The sequence below is a fragment of the Fonsecaea nubica genome, assembly GCF_001646965.1.
Source record: "Fonsecaea nubica strain CBS 269.64 chromosome Unknown Scaff82, whole genome shotgun sequence".
Taxonomy (NCBI): domain Eukaryota; kingdom Fungi; phylum Ascomycota; class Eurotiomycetes; order Chaetothyriales; family Herpotrichiellaceae; genus Fonsecaea; species Fonsecaea nubica.
In genome coordinates this window covers 21,487-43,415 of record NW_019173755.1, presented here as the reverse complement: position 1 = coordinate 43,415, position 21,929 = coordinate 21,487, and the positions used below count along the sequence as shown (strand labels likewise).

Here is a 21,929-nt window from a genome sequence, read left to right as displayed (position 1 = left end):
AAGTCGATGCATACACGGAATCCTGCCGAGCCTTGAGACATAATGAGTCTGGTGGACAATTATCCCTTTTCTTTGCCTTTCTCTCCTTTCTTGTCCAGTCAGCAATCCCGGCTTGCATTGTTGTCCCAGCTTTCGCTCAAAAGCGCCTCATTCCCCTCGTCGGAGACTGCGGTGGAGTAAACGACGACATAACTGGCATCTGTCTCTCAGGTGCGGTGAAAAAGTCATCGACGGTTAGTCAGTCTTTCAGGCCCAGGTCTTCCTCTGCAGGCACGACACGGATGGTGTTGGTATGACCTTGGCCACCTCTCCAGCCCTGAACGCAAACCACGCTGTCGCCTTTGCCCAGAACACCGAGCTTGATGGCCTGAGCAATACCCCACTTCAGTCGCTTGTCCACATCCTGTTGCCAATCAACTCCACGGAAGTCGGGCTTCGGTTCAGGGAATAGGAAAGGATACACTCCACGGTACAGGTGAGCATAGCGCGAAGCAATGGCGTTGCGCGTAACCATGATGATGGGGCACACCGGACGGTATTTCGAGAGCAGTCGCGCAGAAGAACCACTTTTTGTATATGTCAGTCACTAAAATCCGAGGCCACAGTCGGGAGAGACTTACCTGGTCGTCAATACAAGGATCGCGCCGGCATTCAGTTCCATGCTTGCACCCACAGCAGAAATCGCAATGGATTCCACCGTCTCAATGGGACGAGGGCAGCTGGTTCTCAACTCATCAAACGAGTTGGCGTAGGGAATGGCAACCTCGGCCAACAGGCATGTTTCGTGCATCATGGTGACGGCTTCTTTAGGATAATCGCCTTTGGCGGTTTCACCAGACAGCATCACACAGTCGGCGCCATCGAGAACAGCATTGGCCACATCCGAAACTTCGGCCCGGGTAGGTCGAGGATTCTTGGTCATGGACTCCAACATCTGTGTCGCGCAGATAACGGGTTTGCCCTTCATGTTACATTTGGCGATCATCATCTTTTGGGCAATGAACACCTTCGCAGCCGGGATTTCAATACCCAAGTCACCACGTGCAACCATGACACCATCGGTCTCGGCGAGAATCTCGTCAAAGTTGTTCATTCCCTGCTGGTTCTCAATCTTCGCGATGATCTGAATCTCCTTGCCCTTGTCACCCAGAACCCGTCGGATGTGCTTGATATCGTCTCCTCGTCGGATGAAAGAGGCAAAGATCATGTCAACTCCATTCTTGACACCGAACTCCAAATCGGCAATATCCTTCTTGGACAAGGGCGGAAGGTCGACGTCCGTCCCAGGGAGGTTTACCCCCTTTCGGGAGGAGATCTGTCCGTCGTTGAGAGCTCGCACACGAAGGGTCTTGTCATCAATGACCTTGGTGACTTCGAACGATTGAATGCCGTCGTCGACGTAGATCAACTTGCCAACATCGATCACTTTGGTGATGTTCTTGTAGTCAATATACCTGGCGCCCAGTTAGTCTTGCTGCTGCAGTTTGCAAGCTTTCAACTTACAGGTTCTTGTCGTCGCTGGCGGTCTGGTATTTGTCGTCGGTGGTGATGTTCAGTTCAAGGCCAGCCTTGATGGGAATATCTGCGTCTCCAGGAGTGTTTCCTGTTCGGATCTCAGGTCCTTTCTTTGAGAAATCAGCCAATTTCTTTTAGTCAATAGTTGTGGTTCTGCTCACGGTGTCGAGGGCGATCGCAACGGGGCGGCCTGGATAGTCTTTTGCCGACTTTCTGGTGTTGTCAATGACGGATTGGTGGTACTGTTGTGCATTAGCTAGTGATGCCGCAGCATTAACAAGCAGTGTATACCTCGTAAGAGCCGTGAGAAAAGTTCATGCGGACAACATTGAGACCAGCTGTGATCTGAGTTCAGTATTCATGCGCCTCCTTGTGAGATGGTTCTCTTTCCACATACCCTTCCTCAGCATAGTAATCTTCTCAGCAGAATTGGTCTTGGGACCTGTTATGGAAGATCACAATCAGCTTCAATTGTCCTCATTGTTGCTGCTCTTTACAGGACAACATACCAATGGTGCAGATGATACTAGTCCGCCGGTGGTTCTTCTTTGGCAAGTAGTCGATGTTGAGGTTGCACTGCCATTCCAGCTTGGTGCGGTTGGCGAGATGATCCAAAGCGTCACCCATTTTGCTCAATTGATCTGGGTATACAGTTCAAGCGGTGAGGGTTGGGCAAGAGAAGGCAGGGTCGCGGGCTTTGGCTCTCAAAAGAGCGGTGGTCGGCCGCCGAAGGACTACCCGTCAAGACTCCGTTAGTCACCAACGTCTGTCAAACGCAGGACACGAAGGGGTGACACGGAAGAGACAAGATACTCACAGTCGAACTCAGGAGGTGATTGAGCTATGGTAGGAGGAAAGAGGTTCAGGAGGGTTCAATAAAGAATGAATGTTGCGGTTGAAGGTATCACCGCCCAGCAAAAAAAAAAAACAATGGCAGCCCCCTCTCGCAGAAGCAACGGTTGAATCCAACCCAGGCTTGCCAGGCTGGCTAACCAGCTGGGCCCCAAAGGGTTGAATCAGAATGGAGCTCTCACGTCACGCTTATCAGGGATTGATGATGGCACGACGGGGTGACACAGCACTCACACGCTGGAAGTATCAGGCGAACAATAGGCTAATGAAATTCACCATCTGCGCATGGGGGGCGGCTACTGAGTTGGTTGGTGCCGGACATGAATAGATGGGGAGGTCCGCTTGGGGGCCCATTGAAACCTTGCGGGAAGCTGAAAGAGAGGGGCCGCCAGCTTCAAAGTTTCGAGCCCATTGAGGGGCAGGAGTCAACAGCTTAAAAGAGAGATAAGATAAGCGACTCACGGTGCTGCAACAATGTTAATCCGTGATCTGCTAGGTGACTGGCTTGTGGTCTAGGTGGACCTGGTGCCTACGCAGGTGACCTCGGGGCGCATCTCGACCCTCCACCTTTGTTTTCTTATTCTTAAACATCACATGTGAACAAACAGGCAGGCTTGGTTTCCGTCTTCTCCCACACTTGCAGCCCAGACTCTACCCAATATCATAGCAAGATCTTTCCAATCTCCGTCGCCATGGTGGTAAGTTCCCATCAAACCTTGTCAGACCTTGGAATCTGCGGACCGACAACATGCATAGCTCGGACGCCTCACCCACTACGCCTTTGACGCCGTCCTGATCTCCGCCTTTCTCGCGGGGATCAAGAGAAGCACCGGTCTCACGTACGTACAGCCGACATCTTTCAGCCTTTCTCTCCCGCGCTCTCTTTCCTTTCCTTTCATTTCTCCATTCTACTATCTTTCAAAAACTCACTGATCCTGATATCTTGATATCTGACACAACAGACCAACCAGTGTCAAGGCATCCTCGCTCGGCGAAAGCAAAGAACTCCAAACCTGGGTCGACCGTTATCTCGGCGTGGGCGAATGGGTGATGGACCAGAGCGTGGCCCTCATGGGCAGCAGTAGCTGGTTCGAGCGGAGGCGATGAGGCCAATGAAAACACGAAATCACGCTTTTCTGAACCGATGCACCCACCATACGAAAAGCTTCACATGGGGGAGCCTTTTTCCCCCTTCGCAGATGAAAAGCAGGAGGTGGAATGATGACTTTATAAGACTATACAAGGAGACTCTAAGATCGGAGAGTAGCATGACAATCCGGCGTCAATGGAGAAAGGACGGGACACGCGCTGATGGGATGCATATCTGTCTGTTGGGGCGGACACTGCCTTGGGAATTCTGTTTTGCGACACACTCGACTCCTCTCTTAGGCCGGGCGTAGGAGAAAATAGTTCTTTGTCGCTATGCTAGTTGGCCAGATGACTTTAGCCAATATGCCGTGGAACAGGAACCTCGTTACCGCTGTACCAGACCCCTTTCGAAATAGCAGCGCGGGAAAAAGTGGACGAAATACATTGCTCTAGAAAGTATATAGAGCACTCGCTGCCCGACTCATGAGATCGATCGAGATATTCTTGAGTCTTATTTGCAAAACCGAATAACCGTGCACAACCTGGCCTTTACCCGTCCATTTGCAACCCACCCAAAAAGAACCATGTGATACATACCTGTAAAGAGGAAAAAAACAATCACACATGTCGTCCAGCATCATATGAACAATACATAGCTAATCTAGCACCAACTCCATGCTGCGTGTATGTGGAATCACCCCATATTTCCTCTCAAAGTCCATTGTGATAGTGGCTCTTTGTCTTATCTGCTGCAACCTAGTAGTTACTCGTGGGCCCGTCGAAACGTGGCGTCGATCAGCCGGTCGAGATCGATCCTCTGGTAGAAGGAGATATGGCCGTAGGGCACCCAGTACTGAGCCAGTTTATTGGGAGAAATCATGATGAGCTGAGAGGGAATGTACTCGTCTGCAGCGAATCAATCAAGATGAATTAGCACTTGAGCCGCCTCGGTAAGAATGTTTGGGTCGCGCGGCCAACAACCAGGAGAGAAGAGGGAAGATCAAGAAATTCAGGGTACTGCTGTTCACAGCAAATGCTATGATATGTATATATTCACCGTCCTTGGAAGGAACAAGTAAGGGGCAGACGTTTCTGTAAAACTCACCATTCTGGAATCCCCTAGCGGCGACGTGACCTTTACTTTTCACCACCCTCGAGCCTCTGAACGGGTGTTCCTCTGCGATCCTGATCAGTCCGCCAGGGCCGATGTCGTCCGCCACGAAGGTGTACTCTCCTCTTGGGACATGCGGATCTCCCGTGAGTTTGACCGCCATGATGGAGCCCTTGTATATGCCTTCGTCTTCGTGCATTGCCATCATGTCACGCTGGTATTGAGACAGTTGTTCGGCTGTTTGCTGAGCACGCACCGGTGCTTCCGGTTCGGCCTCCTCGCCCTCAGGAGGCAACCCAATGAGTCCTCTTAGATGGGCGTCTGTAGGTCGATGTTCAGGGATTTCGGGCCCTTTGTCCGATTGTATGACCAGCAAGAATTCGCAACCGTGGCCTGCATAATCGCCCACGAAAATACCTTGGTAAGGCTTTTCCTTCGTCGGCGTGTACAGCGCAGGGTCGATGGTGCTCCACGTAGAGACTTCTTCGCCTATCCGGATCCCGAAGAGCGCCCTGCCTGTTGAGAATTGACTCCAGTGCCTCAAACGAAAGGTGGTTTGCGAGATCTGATCGTGTTTCTGCGGTTTATGCCCCGATCCTCGGAAGTTATCAAGGCTGGCGGCACGCACCCGAGGCATATTAGGAATTGTACTTGGTGGCCACAAAGTCATGGACTTGTTCTGCAAATGTGGAGGAATGTCTCTGCTCAGAAAGAATGAGGCGGATGTGTTATGTCCAGGCCGCCCAACTGTCATCTTGATCTCGGCTCCCCACCAGCCCTGACGAGTATTGAAGGGAACAATGTCATGTGGCAGTTTGAGGATCGGGTCGTCCAGCCAGAGATGTACACGTGGATTAAAGTTGTGAATCACCACGCCAGGTTCATAAGGCCAGAGGATACCCATGGATGGAGTCCTCTCGGCTAGCAGTCGATAGCCCTCAATACAGCCTCGCCGCGGGTCGAAACGGCAGATCATCACGCGACCGATATGCGGTTCGTCAGAGATCCATATCTTATTTCGAGGGACGAACCAGTAGGGGTGATGCATAATGTACAAATCGCGAAAGGATGATGAAGGGTACGGGTCCGAGGGAAAGTCTTGGGCTGGGATATTCGGGCGAAGGAGGTTCGCCCAGAGAAAGTCGTTGGAGGCCAGCCCTCGTAATCGACGACAGCTGCGAGAGACCGAGACAAGTGACTGGCACGGCAGATGGGAGAGAATTTGATAGAGAATCTCCGAAGGGAGCCGCACCAGGGCTCCTTTCTGATGGCCTACCGACTTGGTGTTTGTCGTGGAAGCGGCATTGTCGGACTCCATTTTTCTTTGTGTTGCCTGCTCTAACTTCCGGAGAGGTCGGTCCTACGACCCTAGATGTCTGACGGCGAGATCAGTGATGTTGCTCAGTATGGGGTCATCGACATTGACGGATAGATTGAAGGAAAAAAGGTGAATGACTCGGTAGTTGATGGGGAATTAACCATCACATATGCGGTCACCCAACATACATTTTCTCGGAGAAACAGTCAAACGCCTGAAGATCGATGCCTCCATTCACCCCGCCTTTTTGTACCAATTCCCAGCTTTTCTTCTGCTGCTCTGGGCGCGTTTGGCTCTCAAGAGTCGAGCTGACGAGCACGCGATCCGAAGAGTCGAAGTTGGATTGGAAGATGCAGTCGATGTCGAAGTCGAAGCCTTGACTGATCAGGAAGGTGAGAATCCAGCGAGCCACTCGTCGAAGGCCGCATGCACGGGACGCCCCGCTATGATCGACAGGTCGCCCATGCTTGCCATGTCTTGATGGAGATACAAAGTGGAAGCAAGAAAGGGTCAAGAGTCTTGTTCAGAGGGGATCTTATACAGGCTGCGTGAGGATTAACCGCAGCGCTCTTGCTTACAGAGGCCGGCAACTCGCCTACAAGTACATGGATATCAACCACTCCAGCGCAGCATTCTTTACAACACTAACTAATACATCCATCTGTAGTTCTTCCTTCTCCCATGGATTCCGCCCGAAGATAAGGCTTGTCCTCACCTCCTCTTCTGTGCTGGATCTTGACTGTACTAGGCCCTTTATTGCTGGACCAGCATCAACCGGTGCGGTTGGCACCGTTTTCCGCATCACGGAGACTGAGATGAAGGGCCGTTCTGTTGCTTCCATCGTGCGGACAATCCATCTTCAATGCGACATCAGGAAAGTGAGCGCACGGTTGATGGTGCATCATGACCAAACTTCTGGTACATGCCCAACAGCCCATTGCCATCGCCACCGTGCTCTGCAGACCAAGGCGTCCCGGACTCAAATCCAGTGCGACGTTGTTCTCGGCACAAAATCCATTGAGATTTTTTGGGACGAAGGGCTTTTCAAAGTCGCTTCTTCTCTCATCATAATGGCCCTCAGCCACTAGATTTCGTCTTGACAGGTTCCAGCTTCTGCGCATGTGGTAACGACGACGGCCGGTCTTCTTCCTTCCAGATCTCCCGCTCCAGCTGTTCAATGCTGTAAGGCTTGATGTTCGGGTCTTTGGGAGGATCAGGGATCAAGAATTTTCCGATAGTCTCACCAAACACTCTCGTTAGAAAGACTTGTCGATTCTTCCGATCTTCGTTCATCGTGACACTGTACTTGAAAAGATCTTCGGCATATAGGTCCGTCAACTTCGCTTCCTGAAGCGCAGCTCGTGCGGCCAGCTCCCGCTCGTGCGGAGGATATTCGTGCAAGGGCTTTTTCATCTTGTCCTCCATCGCCCTAGGCAATGCCATTTGTTCCAGTGTTGGGGCAGGTCGACTGGGGTTGAAGAGCGATGAGAGGGGAGGGATGGGCTGGTTGTTCCGTTTTGCCTCGTCCACTTGTGCCTCGTAGTCCATCATTCTGTGATACAACTTGTCCGCGTGCATCTGGATCTTCTCTTCGTCCTCGGCAGAACTACCGGCGTTGGTCATATATCCCAGCGCTTGCAGAAACTTGGCCTGCAGTGTGTAGCAGCGGTTGAAGGCCTTTGTCTCTTCGTGGCACATGGTCATTCTTCCGCGTATTCTGTCCGTTACATTACCGCCCTTGAGGCAGATTTGTTGCATTTCCTCCTCGAAGGCGCAGTTCTCCAGTGCGGCCTTGTGTATGGACTGATTTCTGTCTTTTCTTGCCGAAAGTACTCTCTCCACAGGCGTGGACGTAGCTGCAATGATCTCGTCTTGTGGGATGTAGGTCTTCCAGATGTGCTTGTATCTGCCATCCTGGAACAGCGATTCTTTTGGCAGCGGCTTGTCTTCAGGAGGTTGTGCCGCATCAGCAACAGTCTGCTCGGAGGGCTTCGAGGTAGGAGCGAGGTTTTGTGGTGGCTCTGACGGTTCCGCAGGAGCTTCAGCTGGGACATATGGACGTGGTTGTTGCTCCTTCAAGAACTGCTTGAGATCGTCGTCGAGGGCCTTTGCGGGATCATTTTGAGCGTTTCTCCCACCCCAGAACCAGCCCATCTCTTCTAGGGAATCGCCTGCTCTTTTCAGATCGAATGTGATACGATGGTGTCCATAGTCCACCTCCCGACCGCGGTTGCCATGTTAGAGAAATGCGATCGAGATTATTGGCTTGCTGGGGTCAGACTTCAAAAATTGTTTCTCCGCAGCCCAGCGCCAAGATTATCTCCCTTGTTAGTCCCCAACTTTGTCGCATCGTCGTCGTTTTCTCGTTTGATGGGTTGCCTCTACTCCGACTTATGCTTGAAGTCGCCCCTATATACATGTCCAAAGCTGCATCTGATTTTCTGGCAAGCGCCGATATCTAATTTGCGGCTAGCTGTAGGCTTCACAGGGCTCCATGGAAAATTTGCTTTAGGTAGTTTATTGTCGAATCCTGCCTGTCCACTGAGCTATGCCTAGTAATATCCTGATCTGATATATTCTTTATCTGCGGAAACCTATCCATCACTTTTATATATGTCCCACCCAGGTTGTGAGCTCGAGACTGTAGCCCGAATTTTTAACATCACCCTCGGTCAATATTTCGTACATGAGCCATCCCTGCAAGAGCGAGTAGAAACTGGGGGAAGAGATCCGTTAATCATGAGATTAACTATAAATGCGGCTTGAGAACAAAGATCCTCGAGTCGGGCGCCAGAACGATGAAGATTTGTAAGAGGCATCCCAAGACCTCAGATTGCGAGACCTCCGTCGACGACAAACACGCGAAATGTACAACAGAGTCGAAAGAGAAACAATAATTTCGCTTCGAGACTGGTCAAACGGGAGTATTTCCGTCTGGTTGAACGATGTCTACCAGAACAAAGCAGCGGCGAGGGCGCCAATTGCTAGACCTGCCATGGATCCGTCGGCCCTAGAAGCAGCTCCCGTGAAGGAAGTTGAAGCGGAAGTACTAGACGATTCCTCGGCGGTAGTTGCGGTCGCGGTTGCGGCAGCAGAGCCAGAAGCCTGCCCGGTCGCACCAGATATGAGAGATCCAGTTGCAGTGGCCCCGGAAGCACCGCTGGGGCTGCTACCTCCTGTCGTGGCCGAAGCACTGCCGGTGGCCGTGGAAGTCGATAAACCAGAGTTGTGCCAGGTTGCAGTGCCATTGCCAGATCCAGAGGTAGCCGATGCGCTTGATGAAGCAGATGTGTAGCCTGCTGTCGAATTGCAGGCGAGGTTGTAAAGGGGTTTACCGTTGCTACTCACGCCGAACGATGGAGAGGCACCCTCGTCAGCGAGAATATACCACCAGAAATCGATGCCCCGGTTTTCGAGGGCACACGCAACCTGCTGCCAGTATTCTGCAGCGTCATCCGCGCCGGGCACAGCGAGATTAGAGGTGGGTCCAGACACTGGGTATCCAGTCTCGGTAATCCAGATGGGCTTCCCCTGGGCAACGGCTGCGACCTTGTCGTAGGCCTGGAAGAAAAGGAAACCACTATTGTCTATACTGTTGGCATCGGTCGTTTGGAAGTAGGGGTATTCATCGAGACCCAGGAAATCGCAGGAGTCGATGACTGGGTTATTGGTGGCATTGACATAGACATTCCAGGTGTCAACGTGACCAACAGGGGCAGAGGCAAGAGAGGTGTCCTTGATGGTGTCGCGGACCTGACTGATGTAGTCGACCAGAACGTCAGGGGACTGACCAATGCCGCTGTTGGCGGCAATGCCAGTGGGGGAGATGCGGTAGAGGTCCTCGCTTCCCACCGAGATACCAACGACAAGGTCTGCAAAATCCGAACCGTACTGGGAAATGGCCGATTTGAGAGCGTTGAGTTCGTTGTTGAAGGCCGTCTGGTCTACGGACGCCCACAGGCCCAACAGAAGGGTTGTCTTGGTATCAATGGCAGCCTGGAATGCAGAGCTTGGGGTGTCGGTTGTCCCTTCCTGAATCATCGTATACAATCTTGCACTGGTAAAGTCACTGGTGCCAGCCAGGGACGCGGCGGTCTTGAATTGGCTCAGAAACGAGTCGTAGGTTTGACCTTGAGAGGCATAGTTGTACCCCTTGACGGCGGCAAGGGCGGTGGACGCACCACCTAGAATAGCAAGGAGGGAGCTCTTCATGTTGGGAGCGTCTGTGAGGGCGTGTCAAATAAATACTGAGGAAAGAATGTCTAAGATGCTATTTAAAAATGAATGACTGAAGTACACAAGCAAAGAACAATGAAGGATGATTCAAAGAATGAAGATGAGTGCAGAAGAGGAAAATTCAGTCAAGGGATGAAAAGTGCTTTGGCCATGTTATTTACACATACTCCATTCACATATCCATACAACCGTCACATGTGGGGGATGTTCAGGGGGCTGACTTAGTCTGAGACATGTAAGTGGTTCGGTTGGCCGGTACCTGCATCATGTGGCGCTGGTGGCGCGTCTATTGAGCTTCGCCACCGTTGGGTCCGTGTTTGAAAAGTCCGGGTATGCCGCGAGTGGCTAGTCTCCGCTGGGGACAACGGCACGTCAGGTAGGGATTGCACAAAGTGTTACGTGGAGGGCTGTATGATCTTGTGTAAAAGTACTCTTTCGCTATGATTTACGTATATCCACTTGTACGTAAAGGAGAGAGACAACAGTCTATTCCGGTTGTAGCAAAAACGCCAAGACCTCAATCGCTCAGCCAGGGGATATACAAGGACATAGGACAGGAGCAAGGACAGGAACAGAGAGCGTACAGCCGGTTCCGTAAAAGGCATCACTGTATACATTTGTATTACCCAGAGTCATTACGAACTAGATGCCGTTGGTGAGTGATGAAATCGATGGTGAAGAACGCCACACATCTTCACTTCGTGGTTCCAACACCGATTCAACAATCTTGATTATGGTTCGAGGGCAGATTATGTCGGGAAAGATGTCATGGCAACAAAGACGATCGATTGTGATAAGCCAGACGCGGGTCCTGTGGAGGCTGTCGTTAGATTCGGTGCAAAAAACCAAAAGAGACGTTGACTGGCAGCCTGAGCAACTGGTTGGATCCGATCACCATTCTTATGACCCAGCCGAAGATATATGGAGATTCCTAAGTTCAGCTTGAGCCTGGGCATGGAGGGGCACTACAGACCCTGCCTGCATGATGGACTGATTTCGATGCGAATACTATTAATAGGCTTTCGGGACGACATGGTGTGATATTGCGACTTCTTCGCAGCATAACTAAACGCGTACCACTTGGTGAAAAGATTAGGCGAGAACCTTAGAAACAAATGGATAGGTATGCATGTAGCGGGGTGCTGTAGCCTGGGGTACCTAGAAATCCGTCGCCTCGCATAGGACAGTAGGCAGATAGAGAGCATAAGACATGGCGTTGTTGATGTACTGGTTGTGACCGCCAAGCCATTTGGCCAATCGGCTCAACGGGTGTTTGTTGATGCTTCGACGCGTGTCTGCTCGTCCACCGGATCGTCCCACTTTGGTACCAATCTGTATCGACTGCGACCAACTGCTTGAGTGCTGGTTCATGGTCGTCGTCATCGCCGCCTATTGTACTCGCCAATGATCAATGAATATACGTTACCGCAACGATTCCTCGAGGTATCAATGACCTCCACCAAATACCATGGCCTCTTACAGTCGGCAAGATCGAGCGCTGATGCGGCAGCGAGGTGCTGGGTTCGTTACATCCTGCTCAAACTACGCAAAGCGAACTCGATGCTGACAATCTCAGATCGCGCGCTGTCCCGACTGCTGACTTTGGCATTAATTTTGGGTTGGGTGACAACAGGCTGGAGCGTCAACAAATGCGACAGAGGGGCGCCGGGTATGATAGTCGTCCTCCACCTGGTCTACACCTCTCTAACGTCCCTTGCTCAGGTCTCGCAAGATTGACAATGTCGACTTTGGTATTTCTTTTCCTACTCTGGCGCAGCGTACGCACACCAAGACACCACAGCCTCGAAGGTCGACTTCGCGCCAGCCATCAAATACGCCGGCCAGACATGGACAATCATCGACGTCCACAAGATCGACCAGACGATATTCAAGCAGACTGAACTCCGCTCAACCTTCAGCACCTGCGCCTGAGCCGCAGTCACTAAAAATAAATGATGAACATAGAGAAGCAAGCACTCGCTCTAGCAAAAGAAGGAAATTATCCCCAGCCGTTGTTACGCCGACTCCACAACCTCTACCAGAGATCGTTAAGCCGACGCCCACGAGACGAGCTTCACAGAGGAGAAGTTCCACCCGACCATTCACGATTGCGGAGGGCAATGACGTCCAAGTGTCTCACTCCATAAGCCAGGCAGAGGCACACTCTCAGACATCCCCATTGTTCGTTCCACAGCCTAAGCACGAGAAGGAGAACGAGACGCCTAACAGTAATACCCCGAAGCCAAACCGTGAGGATTCGGGCCTACAGACCACAAAAAGCGGACGAATTCTGCTTGCGCTGTCTGCTGTGGAGGAAGATATCGATGAATCTGCTTCTGAAGCCCTACTCGTAGAGGCTGAAGACACGCGTCAACAATTACTGCATGATGATAAACCACTAGACTTGGACGAGCACGGCTCTTCCAAGCAGCAAAAGCGGAAGAAAAGAAGGTCCCTCACCTTAAAGCGCAAGAGACGTCGTTCGTCTTCTCACAGTCAGGCTGTGGATGCGTCGAAGGAGAAGTCGCCTGCTGTTACTTCTGAAACGCCAGCTGAGGAAACTCGATTACCTAGGGCTAAGCTTCTGGCAGATCGGATTACCAAGTATAGCAAACTTGGGAGCAAAAGGAATATAAGAGCAGCAACTCCAGCCTCTGATCGCGAACAAACACCTGACAAAGGAGAGGAGGACGATGACTCGTACGTTGAACAAAGCTCTCCTGAAGTCGAGACGCCTGCTGCAAGTACGAAAGGCAAGAGAAAGACTCGCCGACAGAGCTCCCGAGAAAGCCCAGCGGAAGTCTCCAAAGGCGACAAAACCGTGACTACCTTTCCCATTCTCACGCACCGGCTGTCTGGCTTCTCGATATTGCCGACTATCCACGAAGACGACAAAGCTTCAATGGGGAATGCACTCCTGGCAAGCGATCGGGCTCAACCCAACGTGGTAGACGTGCTGGCCCAGATTTGTCGCGAAACAATTTCAAACGTGATTGACCGCATAGCTGAAGTTACGCAGCCCAATAAAAGGACATCGCTGAACAACAAGCGAAGCGCTCTCGAAGCCTTCGGAAAAGACCTTGATGATGAATTGTTTGCAATGTCTGAGGCCGTAGAGAATCGCTTCAACCTGGAAGCCCGTGTTCGGAAGGCTAAGCGGGAGAAAGCAGCTCTACAAGCAGAGTACATCGAGCTAAGGAGGGAGCGCGAACAGGTTGCCTTGAAATGTGACGCCCTCAGACGACGACATTGGCAGTGCGAAGAGTCTACGCGAGCAAAATGGACGCTCAGTGAAGCTGCCATGCGCGTGGAGCAGGAGATGGACAGAAGTTCAGATGTCGAAGATGAAGGTATTGAGTTCCTCATCAGAGACGTTACAACATCGATCAGCAGTGTCTCGGGACAAGGCATTTTGGACAGGGTCGTGTCGTTCAATGCTCAGTTGGAGAACATGGCATTGTTTTTAGAAAGAAGAAATGGTTGACGTTGATTCCCGATGTATCATGAGGTTAAATCTAAGACGACTGACGGTTCTGGGGCTATACTTTTGGCATATTGTGTATTGATGTGACTTTGGTTGCTGTGGCTCATGCTCGGCAGGGCACTAAATGCGTACACAAAGTCGTGACCGTGATGGTGTATATTGAAAGGATGGCGAGAACGTCAGTAGACTAGCACGTACCGAGTACATATGGTTTGCACGGTCGAAAAGCCTTGTTAAAAGAAGCTCATCTCCCCAACGAGGCTGAGGTTGTTCCGATAGCGGAGAGCTGTGGGGGCTCAGCCTTGCGCCGAAGCTTCTCCAACGAGCAATTATTTTCTCCTCCACCTTCGCGCAGTAATAGGGTCCTTCTTCACTCAAGCAAATCTCGCTATAGACATGGCAGGTCGAACGTTGCGGATAGGTATGGTCACTCACCAGGTATTCTACACCATCACGCTGACATGCGTGTCAACAAACAGGTCTCATCCCCGGTGACGGGATCGGGCGCGAAGTCATTCCGGTACGAGTCTTGAACCGTCTCCCAGCTTTCCCACTACCATCGGCCATGTCAGTGTTTCATGCCCTAATACTCGTGCTTTCAGGCCGGCAAACGCATTCTTGAGTCGCTCCCCTCGTCGCTGGGCCTGAAGTTCTCCTTTGTCGACCTCGATGCAGGCTTCGAGTGCTTCAAGCGCACTGGCACTGCGCTGCCAGACAAGACGGTAGAGACACTGCAGAAAGAATGTGACGGTGCATTGTTCGGGGCTGTGAGGTGAGCAATATCCCCTACAGCTTGACTCCTTCTGAGGACGCCTAAGCTTCACTCACAAACCACACGACTGACACATTGCACTCATCTTGCCAAACAGCTCCCCGACAACAAAAGTCCAAGGGTACACGTCGCCGATCGTGGCCCTGCGCAAGAAACTCTCCCTCTACGCCAACGTCCGCCCTTGTAAGACCACTCTCTCCCCGGCGTTCCAATCGCCCGTCCCGCACCCCATCGACATGGTCATCGTGCGCGAAAACACCGAGGACCTGTACGTGAAGGAAGAGAAGACGTACAGCGACGGAGAAGGCGGGGAGATCGCCGAGGCGATCAAACGGATATCGAGCAAGGCGAGCTGGCGGATCGCGAACATCGCGGGCGAGATCGCGCTGCGCCGGCAGCGGATGCGGGAACAACAACAACAACAGGATTCGTCGGCGCAGAAGCAAGGCATGGTCACCATCACGCACAAATCCAACGTCCTCTCCCAGACGGACGGGCTCTTCCGCTCCACGGCGCGCGAATGTCTCTCTCAGCCGCAGTTCTCCTCGCTGAAAATCGAGGAGCAGATCGTCGACAGCATGGTGTACAAGCTGTTCCTCCAACCGCAGTACTACGACGTCATCGTCGCGCCCAACCTATACGGAGATCTCCTGAGCGACGGTGCCGCCGCGCTGGTCGGCTCGCTCGGCCTCGTGCCCAGCGCCAACGTCGGTGAAGGCATCATCATCGGCGAACCCTGCCACGGATCGGCCCCGGACATCGAGGGCAAGGGCATTGCGAACCCGATAGCGACCATCCGGAGCGTGGGCGTCATGCTGGAGTTCTTGGATCTGCCCGAAGCCGCGCAGCTGGTGTACAACGCCGTGGACGCCTCTTTGGGAGAGGGCAAATTCGTCTCTCCCGATCTCGGCGGCAAGGCGACAACGACCGAGGTCGTGGACGACATTATCAAGCGACTATAACTCCCTTTGACCGTCCCCTTGGGAGAGATTCTGGTAGAAATAAAATGGAAAAGATTTACGGCTCAAAGACCCGACGAGATTGGCGGGCGATCTGAGAAACAATCCCAGACATCCATGTTTGTCTTCCAGCTTTGAGGGGTATTGGCGACACTCGACACCCGTTCGGATAGGGCAGGATAGGATCAAATAGAAGACAAAAAGCGTCTCAAATGTCAAAAATTTCAAAGAGCAGAGAGCTCGCATGACAAGGGAACCCCAATTGTAGAAGGGGCAGGTTCAAACGACAGAGGTGCATTTGAAGGTCGCTCTATAAAGCCTCTTCTATATCGACCTGCTCTGCGGGCAAATCAAGGGTCACTGGACCACGATGTTCCATCGTCCAAGTCTGATGCCTGCCAGCATTAAGCATTCGGTGGATGAAGTGATTCACAGAACTTGTAGAGCCCATACAGGCAGCAAGCAAAGAATGAACTGAGTAGGCCACATAACGAATGGATCAGGTTGCTGGCGTCTTTTCATAAATTTGTGTGACATTAATACCTATACATTCCCCCGAGTCATGGTTCCCAGTCAACCTGTTTGCGGGGCATCAAATATTGAATTGCACATCTTCAAAGTCGCCCACCCCAGCCCATTCAATGTATGTTGCAACGCCTTTGAGTGACTTGTCGTCGACACCTTTCAGGGACTAGTCCTTTCGAGAACCAGTGCTCTACTCGTATGCGTCAACGTACAAAAAGCCAATAATTCGATCCCTAATCTACTGCTTCTTTGTCGCGAGCTGTCCTTGCTCTTTGTCGAACGCGGCGTAGGTGACTTGCAAACTGGCCACGCCGGAAACGGCCACGTACAAGATCAATAACAGGAGGAATCCGACGAGGTAGCCCATAAAGATGCCTGCGCCAACATGTCAGCCGATGGTGGGGACAAAGCAAGCAACGAAATGTGAGTAGCAGCAAGGAAAGGGACAACTTACCAGGAGTAAAAAATTGATACTTGTCAAATAGCGGCCCATCGATCATGGTCTGGTTGTTCCGAGCCGTGTTCGCCCCAGCATGCACACCAAGATCTCGCCTCAGATCGAGATGCATACTCTCTTGTATTTGCGAGTCCATGTCATATTCCGCGGCTTCTTTTCCATCCGCTTCTTGGGCAGTCAACATCCCGTCCTGTGAGCGGCTGGTCGTGTACAGAACAGTGTAATTCTGAGTTGGCAGCAGGTCTAACACAGAGGCCAGGAATGCATCGTTCGAAGAGAGGTCACTAGCTCTGTTCGAGCCAGCAGATGGCGCTGGGAGGACAAGCTCGAGCAGCCGCGGTGATGGGGATAACTCCTTCGTCGGAATACCTCCTCCTTCTCTTGAAGCATCAATAGAAACCACAGAGACGCCGCATTTGGTTTTCAAGACATCGACCCATGTAGAGCTTGCAAGACGACCGAAAACGTCCGGAACAGTCAAGCTACTCCGGACAACCGATCCTTTGGACTGGGAGGGCGATAACGCTTTTGCGAGTAAGGGTGTAGATCTCCTGGATTGGGAGTAGTCTTTGGCGGACACTCCCGGTTGCGAGACGAGAATGTAGTAGTCAGAAGGGCACGAGGAGAGAGTCAATGCGATGTTCGAGGTCAGTAGGGGTGCGGACTGAATGTGTGAGGTCGTCGCTAGAAGTCTATATGTACGGCGAACAATGATCAGTTTGATATGTGCCTAAACTTCAAGGATTGGTGTCAACATACTCGGAGGTTGAGAACATGAAGAAGGGCGTAGTATCGAGATAGCCATGGGCGCATTCAGCGGCCAGCGCCAAAGCGCACAGCCGAAAGAGACGCATGGCTCTGGAATTGGCTGGGGGATTTGTCGTTGTTGAACAGTCAACGCAGGCAGGTCTGGGAAGCTTTGATATGATGCATCTGGGGTTCTCCCGCTTCATCGTATACCCCGATCGCAGCTATGGATATAGCCAATAGAAGAGAGTCATATCTTGGCTGTTTTGTGATGTTTGCTCCGTACGATAAGGCTGAGACGGCGCGATAAATTTTCCTATCAAAAGCTCAACTTCAAACTTTCGCTCTTATTTCAATCTGCATTACAACTTCAAAACTCCTCAAAGCTGTCTGGTGAGGTTAGAGCAGGCAAATTTAATGTTTCCACTGACCCCTTTCTGCCTCGATACTAATCAACATCGTTACTGGGATTCTGTTTGTTTCTAGGTATGTAACGAACTCTGACTGTACCTTCCCTACTCGAAAAACATCAAACAAAAGCAATCGTATGATGATACAACCTCTAGCTGATTCAACTATTTTGGTCGAGACCAATTATGGGTCAATGCGAATACCTTTTTCTTTCCCCTTCTGAGATTCATTTCGTTTCCATCCATTGCGAGCCCATGTGTTGGTGATCCAAGATTACTGACTGTTAAAAGTAGGGGTAGTTACAAGTACAGGTGTCTGAAGATCCAGAAGCCGTCTCGAGTCTGCGAGGACAACCTATATGCTTGTCCTTGCGTGTCTTTCCATAGCGATAATACCACCTTTGACATCTCCGATCCATCCCCACTTCTTTTTCCGCACGGCTTCTTGTTCGGCTGCCATCTCAGCTTCGATCTTATCTATCAGTTTCTGTGCTGCGATTTGGCTGTCGTTCCCGCGCTGGCAGACAAAGTACACCGATGAATACTGCTCTTCACCACTGCCGTCTTGTGTCTCTCTTGCTGGGCTTGGGGGTATTTGGTCGGAATGGCCACTCGGTTTCGTGGGGAAGCTGTCATGCCTCGTAATCACAGGGATATGCGATTCCTGATCGATCATGCCTCCATCTGGTCCCATAGGAGGGGGACTAGCCCCCGGACTCACCCCAAGGACACCGAAGGCTTCGCTTCCGTGCCTCAGAATATGCGAGATTGGGATATTTAAGCTGCCCCGAACCTTTGGACCAAGCTCGTACTCATGCTCCTCGCGAACATCCACGACAATAGGCTTCCTTTTCTGCTTGCCACTTCTGTCTGGCTGTGTTTGCGCCTCGACCTGGTTTCGGAGAAAATCTCTAGCGTGGATCCTATTGTTCTCGTCGAGAAGTTTAACGTCTTCAAACACACCACAAAACGCCTGGTAGTCGAGTCTGCCATGTGAGATCGCCTCTGCAGTGACTTTCGTCACATTTTTGGTTGCCAGAGTCTGGTCATCGCCGCATGCGACACAATCCTTGCGGCGGCCTCGCAAGCCGACCGTGCGGAACATACTTCGTGGGTCGGAGGCGTAGGTGTTGTACAGGAGCATTGTATGTTGTTTCTTCTGTGTCGGCGACTCGACGGAAGCTCTCGTGTCGTTCGCAAATTGATCTGCCCTGGTTTGACGTGAGATATGCCCGCCGCTCGTGATTATCTTGATCGCCTCTCCAGCCATCAAAGTCCCTATAACCCCAACCACAGGTCCAAGGATGCCTATTTCGCTACACCCTCGTACTGTTTCCGGGGCCGGTGGGCGAGGAAAAACACAGCGATAACACGGCCCCTTTTCGTCCCCCTCAGAAGAAGTGGGTGGGTTATTGAGGACAATCAGCATGCCCTCGCCTCTCTGCGCGGCACCACTGACCAGCACTTTTCCCGAGACCACGCAGGCGTCAGAGATCAAATAGCGCGTCGCAGGATTATCTGTACAGTCGAGCACGAGATCATATTGCGACACGATGTTCAGGATATTGCTCGCGCTGGCCGATTCTTCATGGCAGACGTACACGATCTCCGGGTTCAGCTCTCGACATCTCGTGGCCGCCGACTGGACTTTACTTTGGCCCAGGCGTGCAGCAGATTCCGTGTGGACAATTTGACGGTGGAGATTGCTGGTTTCCACAGCGTCGCCGTCCATAAGGCCCAATGTACCGATTCCCGCCCCTGCCAGGTACAATGACGCGGGTGAACCGAGGCCGCCTAGTCCAATTATAAGGACTTTGGAGGCTAGCAGAGACTCTTGACCTCGGAGTCGAACCTGAGGGACTAGCATTTGGCGGTTGTATCTTCCGGAAGCAAGAGGTGGCGCAGGGAGAAGAGCAGATAAAGACGAATGAGGTTCCACCTCCGACGTTGTAGAGCGGATTTGGTCTTCGGAACGTCCATCTTCTGATCGTGATTCTGAGACGAGGACTCCGGGATTCGACATGTCTAAGTCGTTTGTTTCCGATGACGCGGCAGCGTGGGCGATAAGTGGAGGTGGAGGAGGATCGGCCTTGGGCGGAGGTATAGACCTATCTATCCCTCAGTCAACGATCCGCGGAAACAAAAAGAATAGAAGCAGACAAGATGAAACAACAGTATTCATTGATCAAAGCTCTGGTCTGGTTCCTGGCCGCGTTAAAGCATCGGATCACCCGACACCTGGGCGACTGACTGACTTCCTTTAGGGGAATCTCCGTCTATCCCCAAGGTGGCTATATTCATACATAGGCCAATAGATCATACCACTCAACCCATCCATTTCTGTCGCTGGGTATCATATCATACTTGTAGGGCAACACCAAGACTTCTCCGGTCTTTCCGGACAAAGTTCTGCCACTTTCGGCAAAACAAACTCCCCGGTTTCGCTGAGGAAAAACACATGCAGAAATAGTTGCGTCGGACTTACTCGTCTTCTGGTTCGATCAAATCCGGGAGATGCTCGGCCTTCTCTTTGCCTTCCAGGATATTGTACACAGCGGTGAGTAGAGGAAAGTCCTTCTCTATTCCCTTGTACTTGAGGAATTTGTTTACTTCATGGGCTGTCAGAGCTCCCTGCAGCTTCTGGCCGTTGAGTTCTCTTTCTTGGATCTCCTCGATCGATTTGCCCTCTTGTATACTCATTTTGGCACACCGGAAGTTGCGGCCACCCGAACAGGAGGTGATCAAATCTGCAACGCCCGCCGACTCAACCGTAAAAGTGTCAGATTGAATGGTGTGAGGGAAGAATCTGTTTCCGAATTCTCTCATTTCCAGGAGGCCAATTCGCATTACTGCAGCCTTGGCATTGTCGCCCCAGCCCAAACCGTCAACCCAGCCAGCAGCAACCGCAACAACGTTCTTCAAAGCACCACCCAGTGATACCCCAGCCACATCAGAGACTACTCGCACGTGGAAGTATCGACGGTGAAACAGTTTCTTCAACGTATCGTGGTCGATGGAGTGATATTCGGCGGGAAGCGGTTTGAGCTGGACCTTCGATGGCTTGCCAGAGACATCCTTGTGTACCAGTTTTGTCAAGTCAACATGGCTCGAAGCTGGGCTAGGGCCTTGAGATGTGGCGGGCGTAGGTGATTGTGAGTCCATCAACGGTGGGTCGTATGCCACTGTAGTTTCACTAAACTTCTCTTGAGCCACTTCACTGGCGATATTTGCTCCAGACAAGGCACCACAGTATATTCCCAATTCCTCCCCAATAGTCTCGGAAAACAAGCTGATGGAGGACTCGTGAACATTGACACCTTTGATGCACGAGATGCCTCGAGCGAACGGGAGGATATGGCCACGGAGTTGCTTGCATAGATTGAGAATAAATTGGTGGGGAAGATTGAAAATCAGAATGGTAGAGTTCTTGACCGAGTCGACCAGGCTAGGATTGGCAACGACATTGGGAGGCAAAGGAATTCCAGGAAGGTATTTGACATTCTCGTGGAAGGCGTTGATGAGAGTCGAGAGTTTCTGTTTTCCTTTACTGAACTCAGAGGCCTCGTCATAGTGTTTTGATTTCTTGTCCAATTCAACCTCCTCTTCATAAACCCACATCTGCACCTCCCGTTCGAATAGCTCCGGGTGTTCCAGTGTGTTTTCACCGACAAGTTTGGCGATAGTTGATCCCCTATCTGCGTCAGTAGAGTTCCCACAAGTAAGAGGACGGTCATTACCAGTTTCCGGAACCGATCACAGTGACCTTGTGCTTCTTTGCATAAGGAGTTAGACTGGACATCTTCACCCGAAGCCCGTCCATTGTGACGGAGTTGGTGCTTCTAGGAACAACCGAGAGTAGATGCGAGGAAGCAACCAGTCTAGGAAAACGAAGAAATAAAGGCGATCGAAAAGGCAACAGCATCCAGTGCTGAATGATCGTGAGCAACGGGTCTTCAAAAACAGTTCCCGCTGCGAATTTTGGTGAGTGGTGGGCTGGACGCAAAAGGATTTTGGACAAAAATGTTGGTCAACTCAACATCTCGCGTGACGCAGGAACATGTCATAATGGGAAAGGCTCATTGAAGTTTATGAGTCCAGCTGATCTTTTCCTGCCTGCTAGTGGGGAAAGAGGAGAGAGCTCCACCAGGCCAACGATTTCTTTTCCAGGGGGGTGGGTGCCTAGCTCGATGCCTAGAAATGAGGGAGTTCGGCTCTAAGGGTCCAGAATGGGCACTTACGGCAGCACCGAAGGCCCCCCGCACCACCGCACACCCACGCTTTCTTATCGATAAGGGGAAGACACTGGCGACGCCTGCGCTAATGGCACAACGAGAACTATTCGGACCCAATACAAGTTTCACACTATTGTCATCATGCAGTAAACCCTGACAATATACGCCTGCCCTTTGCCCGTGGGAGCTGTAGGAGACATTAGGACGAAGTCTGATTCGACT

The 21,929-nt window shown here is 51.7% G+C and overlaps 8 protein-coding genes across 8 annotated transcripts; 2 read left to right on the top strand and 6 right to left on the bottom strand.

Moving 5' to 3' along the window:
• Nucleotides 1-238: 238 nt before the first annotated feature.
• On the bottom strand, nucleotides 239-2,142 carry AYO20_09188 (pyruvate kinase; the record flags this gene model as incomplete). The annotated part of the gene is made up of 7 exons (XM_022647459.1): nucleotides 239-566; nucleotides 621-1,454; nucleotides 1,504-1,625; nucleotides 1,677-1,757; nucleotides 1,807-1,853; nucleotides 1,913-1,957; nucleotides 2,025-2,142. 7 exons carry the CDS (start codon nucleotides 2,140-2,142, stop codon nucleotides 239-241), a joined length of 1,575 nt encoding a protein of 524 aa, XP_022496552.1.
• A 2,077-nt stretch (nucleotides 2,143-4,219) lies between these two features.
• On the bottom strand, nucleotides 4,220-5,885 carry AYO20_09187 (hypothetical protein; the record flags this gene model as incomplete). Its single annotated transcript, XM_022647458.1, has 2 exons — nucleotides 4,220-4,362; nucleotides 4,562-5,885. 2 exons carry the CDS (start codon nucleotides 5,883-5,885, stop codon nucleotides 4,220-4,222), a joined length of 1,467 nt encoding a protein of 488 aa, XP_022496551.1.
• A 1,077-nt stretch (nucleotides 5,886-6,962) lies between these two features.
• On the bottom strand, nucleotides 6,963-8,039 carry AYO20_09186 (hypothetical protein; the record flags this gene model as incomplete). Its single annotated transcript, XM_022647457.1, has 1 exon — nucleotides 6,963-8,039. One exon carries the CDS (start codon nucleotides 8,037-8,039, stop codon nucleotides 6,963-6,965), a length of 1,077 nt encoding a protein of 358 aa, XP_022496550.1.
• A 795-nt stretch (nucleotides 8,040-8,834) lies between these two features.
• Nucleotides 8,835-10,097, bottom strand: AYO20_09185 (hypothetical protein; the record flags this gene model as incomplete). The annotated part of the gene is made up of 1 exon (XM_022647456.1): nucleotides 8,835-10,097. One exon carries the CDS (start codon nucleotides 10,095-10,097, stop codon nucleotides 8,835-8,837), a length of 1,263 nt encoding a protein of 420 aa, XP_022496549.1.
• Nucleotides 10,098-11,589: 1,492 nt separating this feature from the next.
• Nucleotides 11,590-13,605, top strand: AYO20_09184 (hypothetical protein; the record flags this gene model as incomplete). Its single annotated transcript, XM_022647455.1, has 3 exons — nucleotides 11,590-11,642; nucleotides 11,698-11,790; nucleotides 11,844-13,605. The coding sequence occupies 3 exons, from the start codon at nucleotides 11,590-11,592 to the stop codon at nucleotides 13,603-13,605; spliced, it is 1,908 nt and encodes a 635-aa protein (XP_022496548.1).
• Nucleotides 13,606-14,001: 396 nt separating this feature from the next.
• On the top strand, nucleotides 14,002-15,339 carry AYO20_09183 (hypothetical protein; the record flags this gene model as incomplete). Its single annotated transcript, XM_022647454.1, has 4 exons — nucleotides 14,002-14,026; nucleotides 14,085-14,125; nucleotides 14,208-14,377; nucleotides 14,475-15,339. 4 exons carry the CDS (start codon nucleotides 14,002-14,004, stop codon nucleotides 15,337-15,339), a joined length of 1,101 nt encoding a protein of 366 aa, XP_022496547.1.
• Nucleotides 15,340-16,099: 760 nt separating this feature from the next.
• AYO20_09182 (hypothetical protein) lies at nucleotides 16,100-17,172 on the bottom strand (the record flags this gene model as incomplete). The annotated part of the gene is made up of 3 exons (XM_022647453.1): nucleotides 16,100-16,236; nucleotides 16,316-17,010; nucleotides 17,078-17,172. 3 exons carry the CDS (start codon nucleotides 17,170-17,172, stop codon nucleotides 16,100-16,102), a joined length of 927 nt encoding a protein of 308 aa, XP_022496546.1.
• Nucleotides 17,173-17,830: 658 nt separating this feature from the next.
• On the bottom strand, nucleotides 17,831-21,295 carry AYO20_09181 (hypothetical protein; the record flags this gene model as incomplete). Its single annotated transcript, XM_022647452.1, has 3 exons — nucleotides 17,831-19,583; nucleotides 19,961-21,166; nucleotides 21,213-21,295. The coding sequence occupies 3 exons, from the start codon at nucleotides 21,293-21,295 to the stop codon at nucleotides 17,831-17,833; spliced, it is 3,042 nt and encodes a 1,013-aa protein (XP_022496545.1).
• Nucleotides 21,296-21,929: the final 634 nt, after the last annotated feature.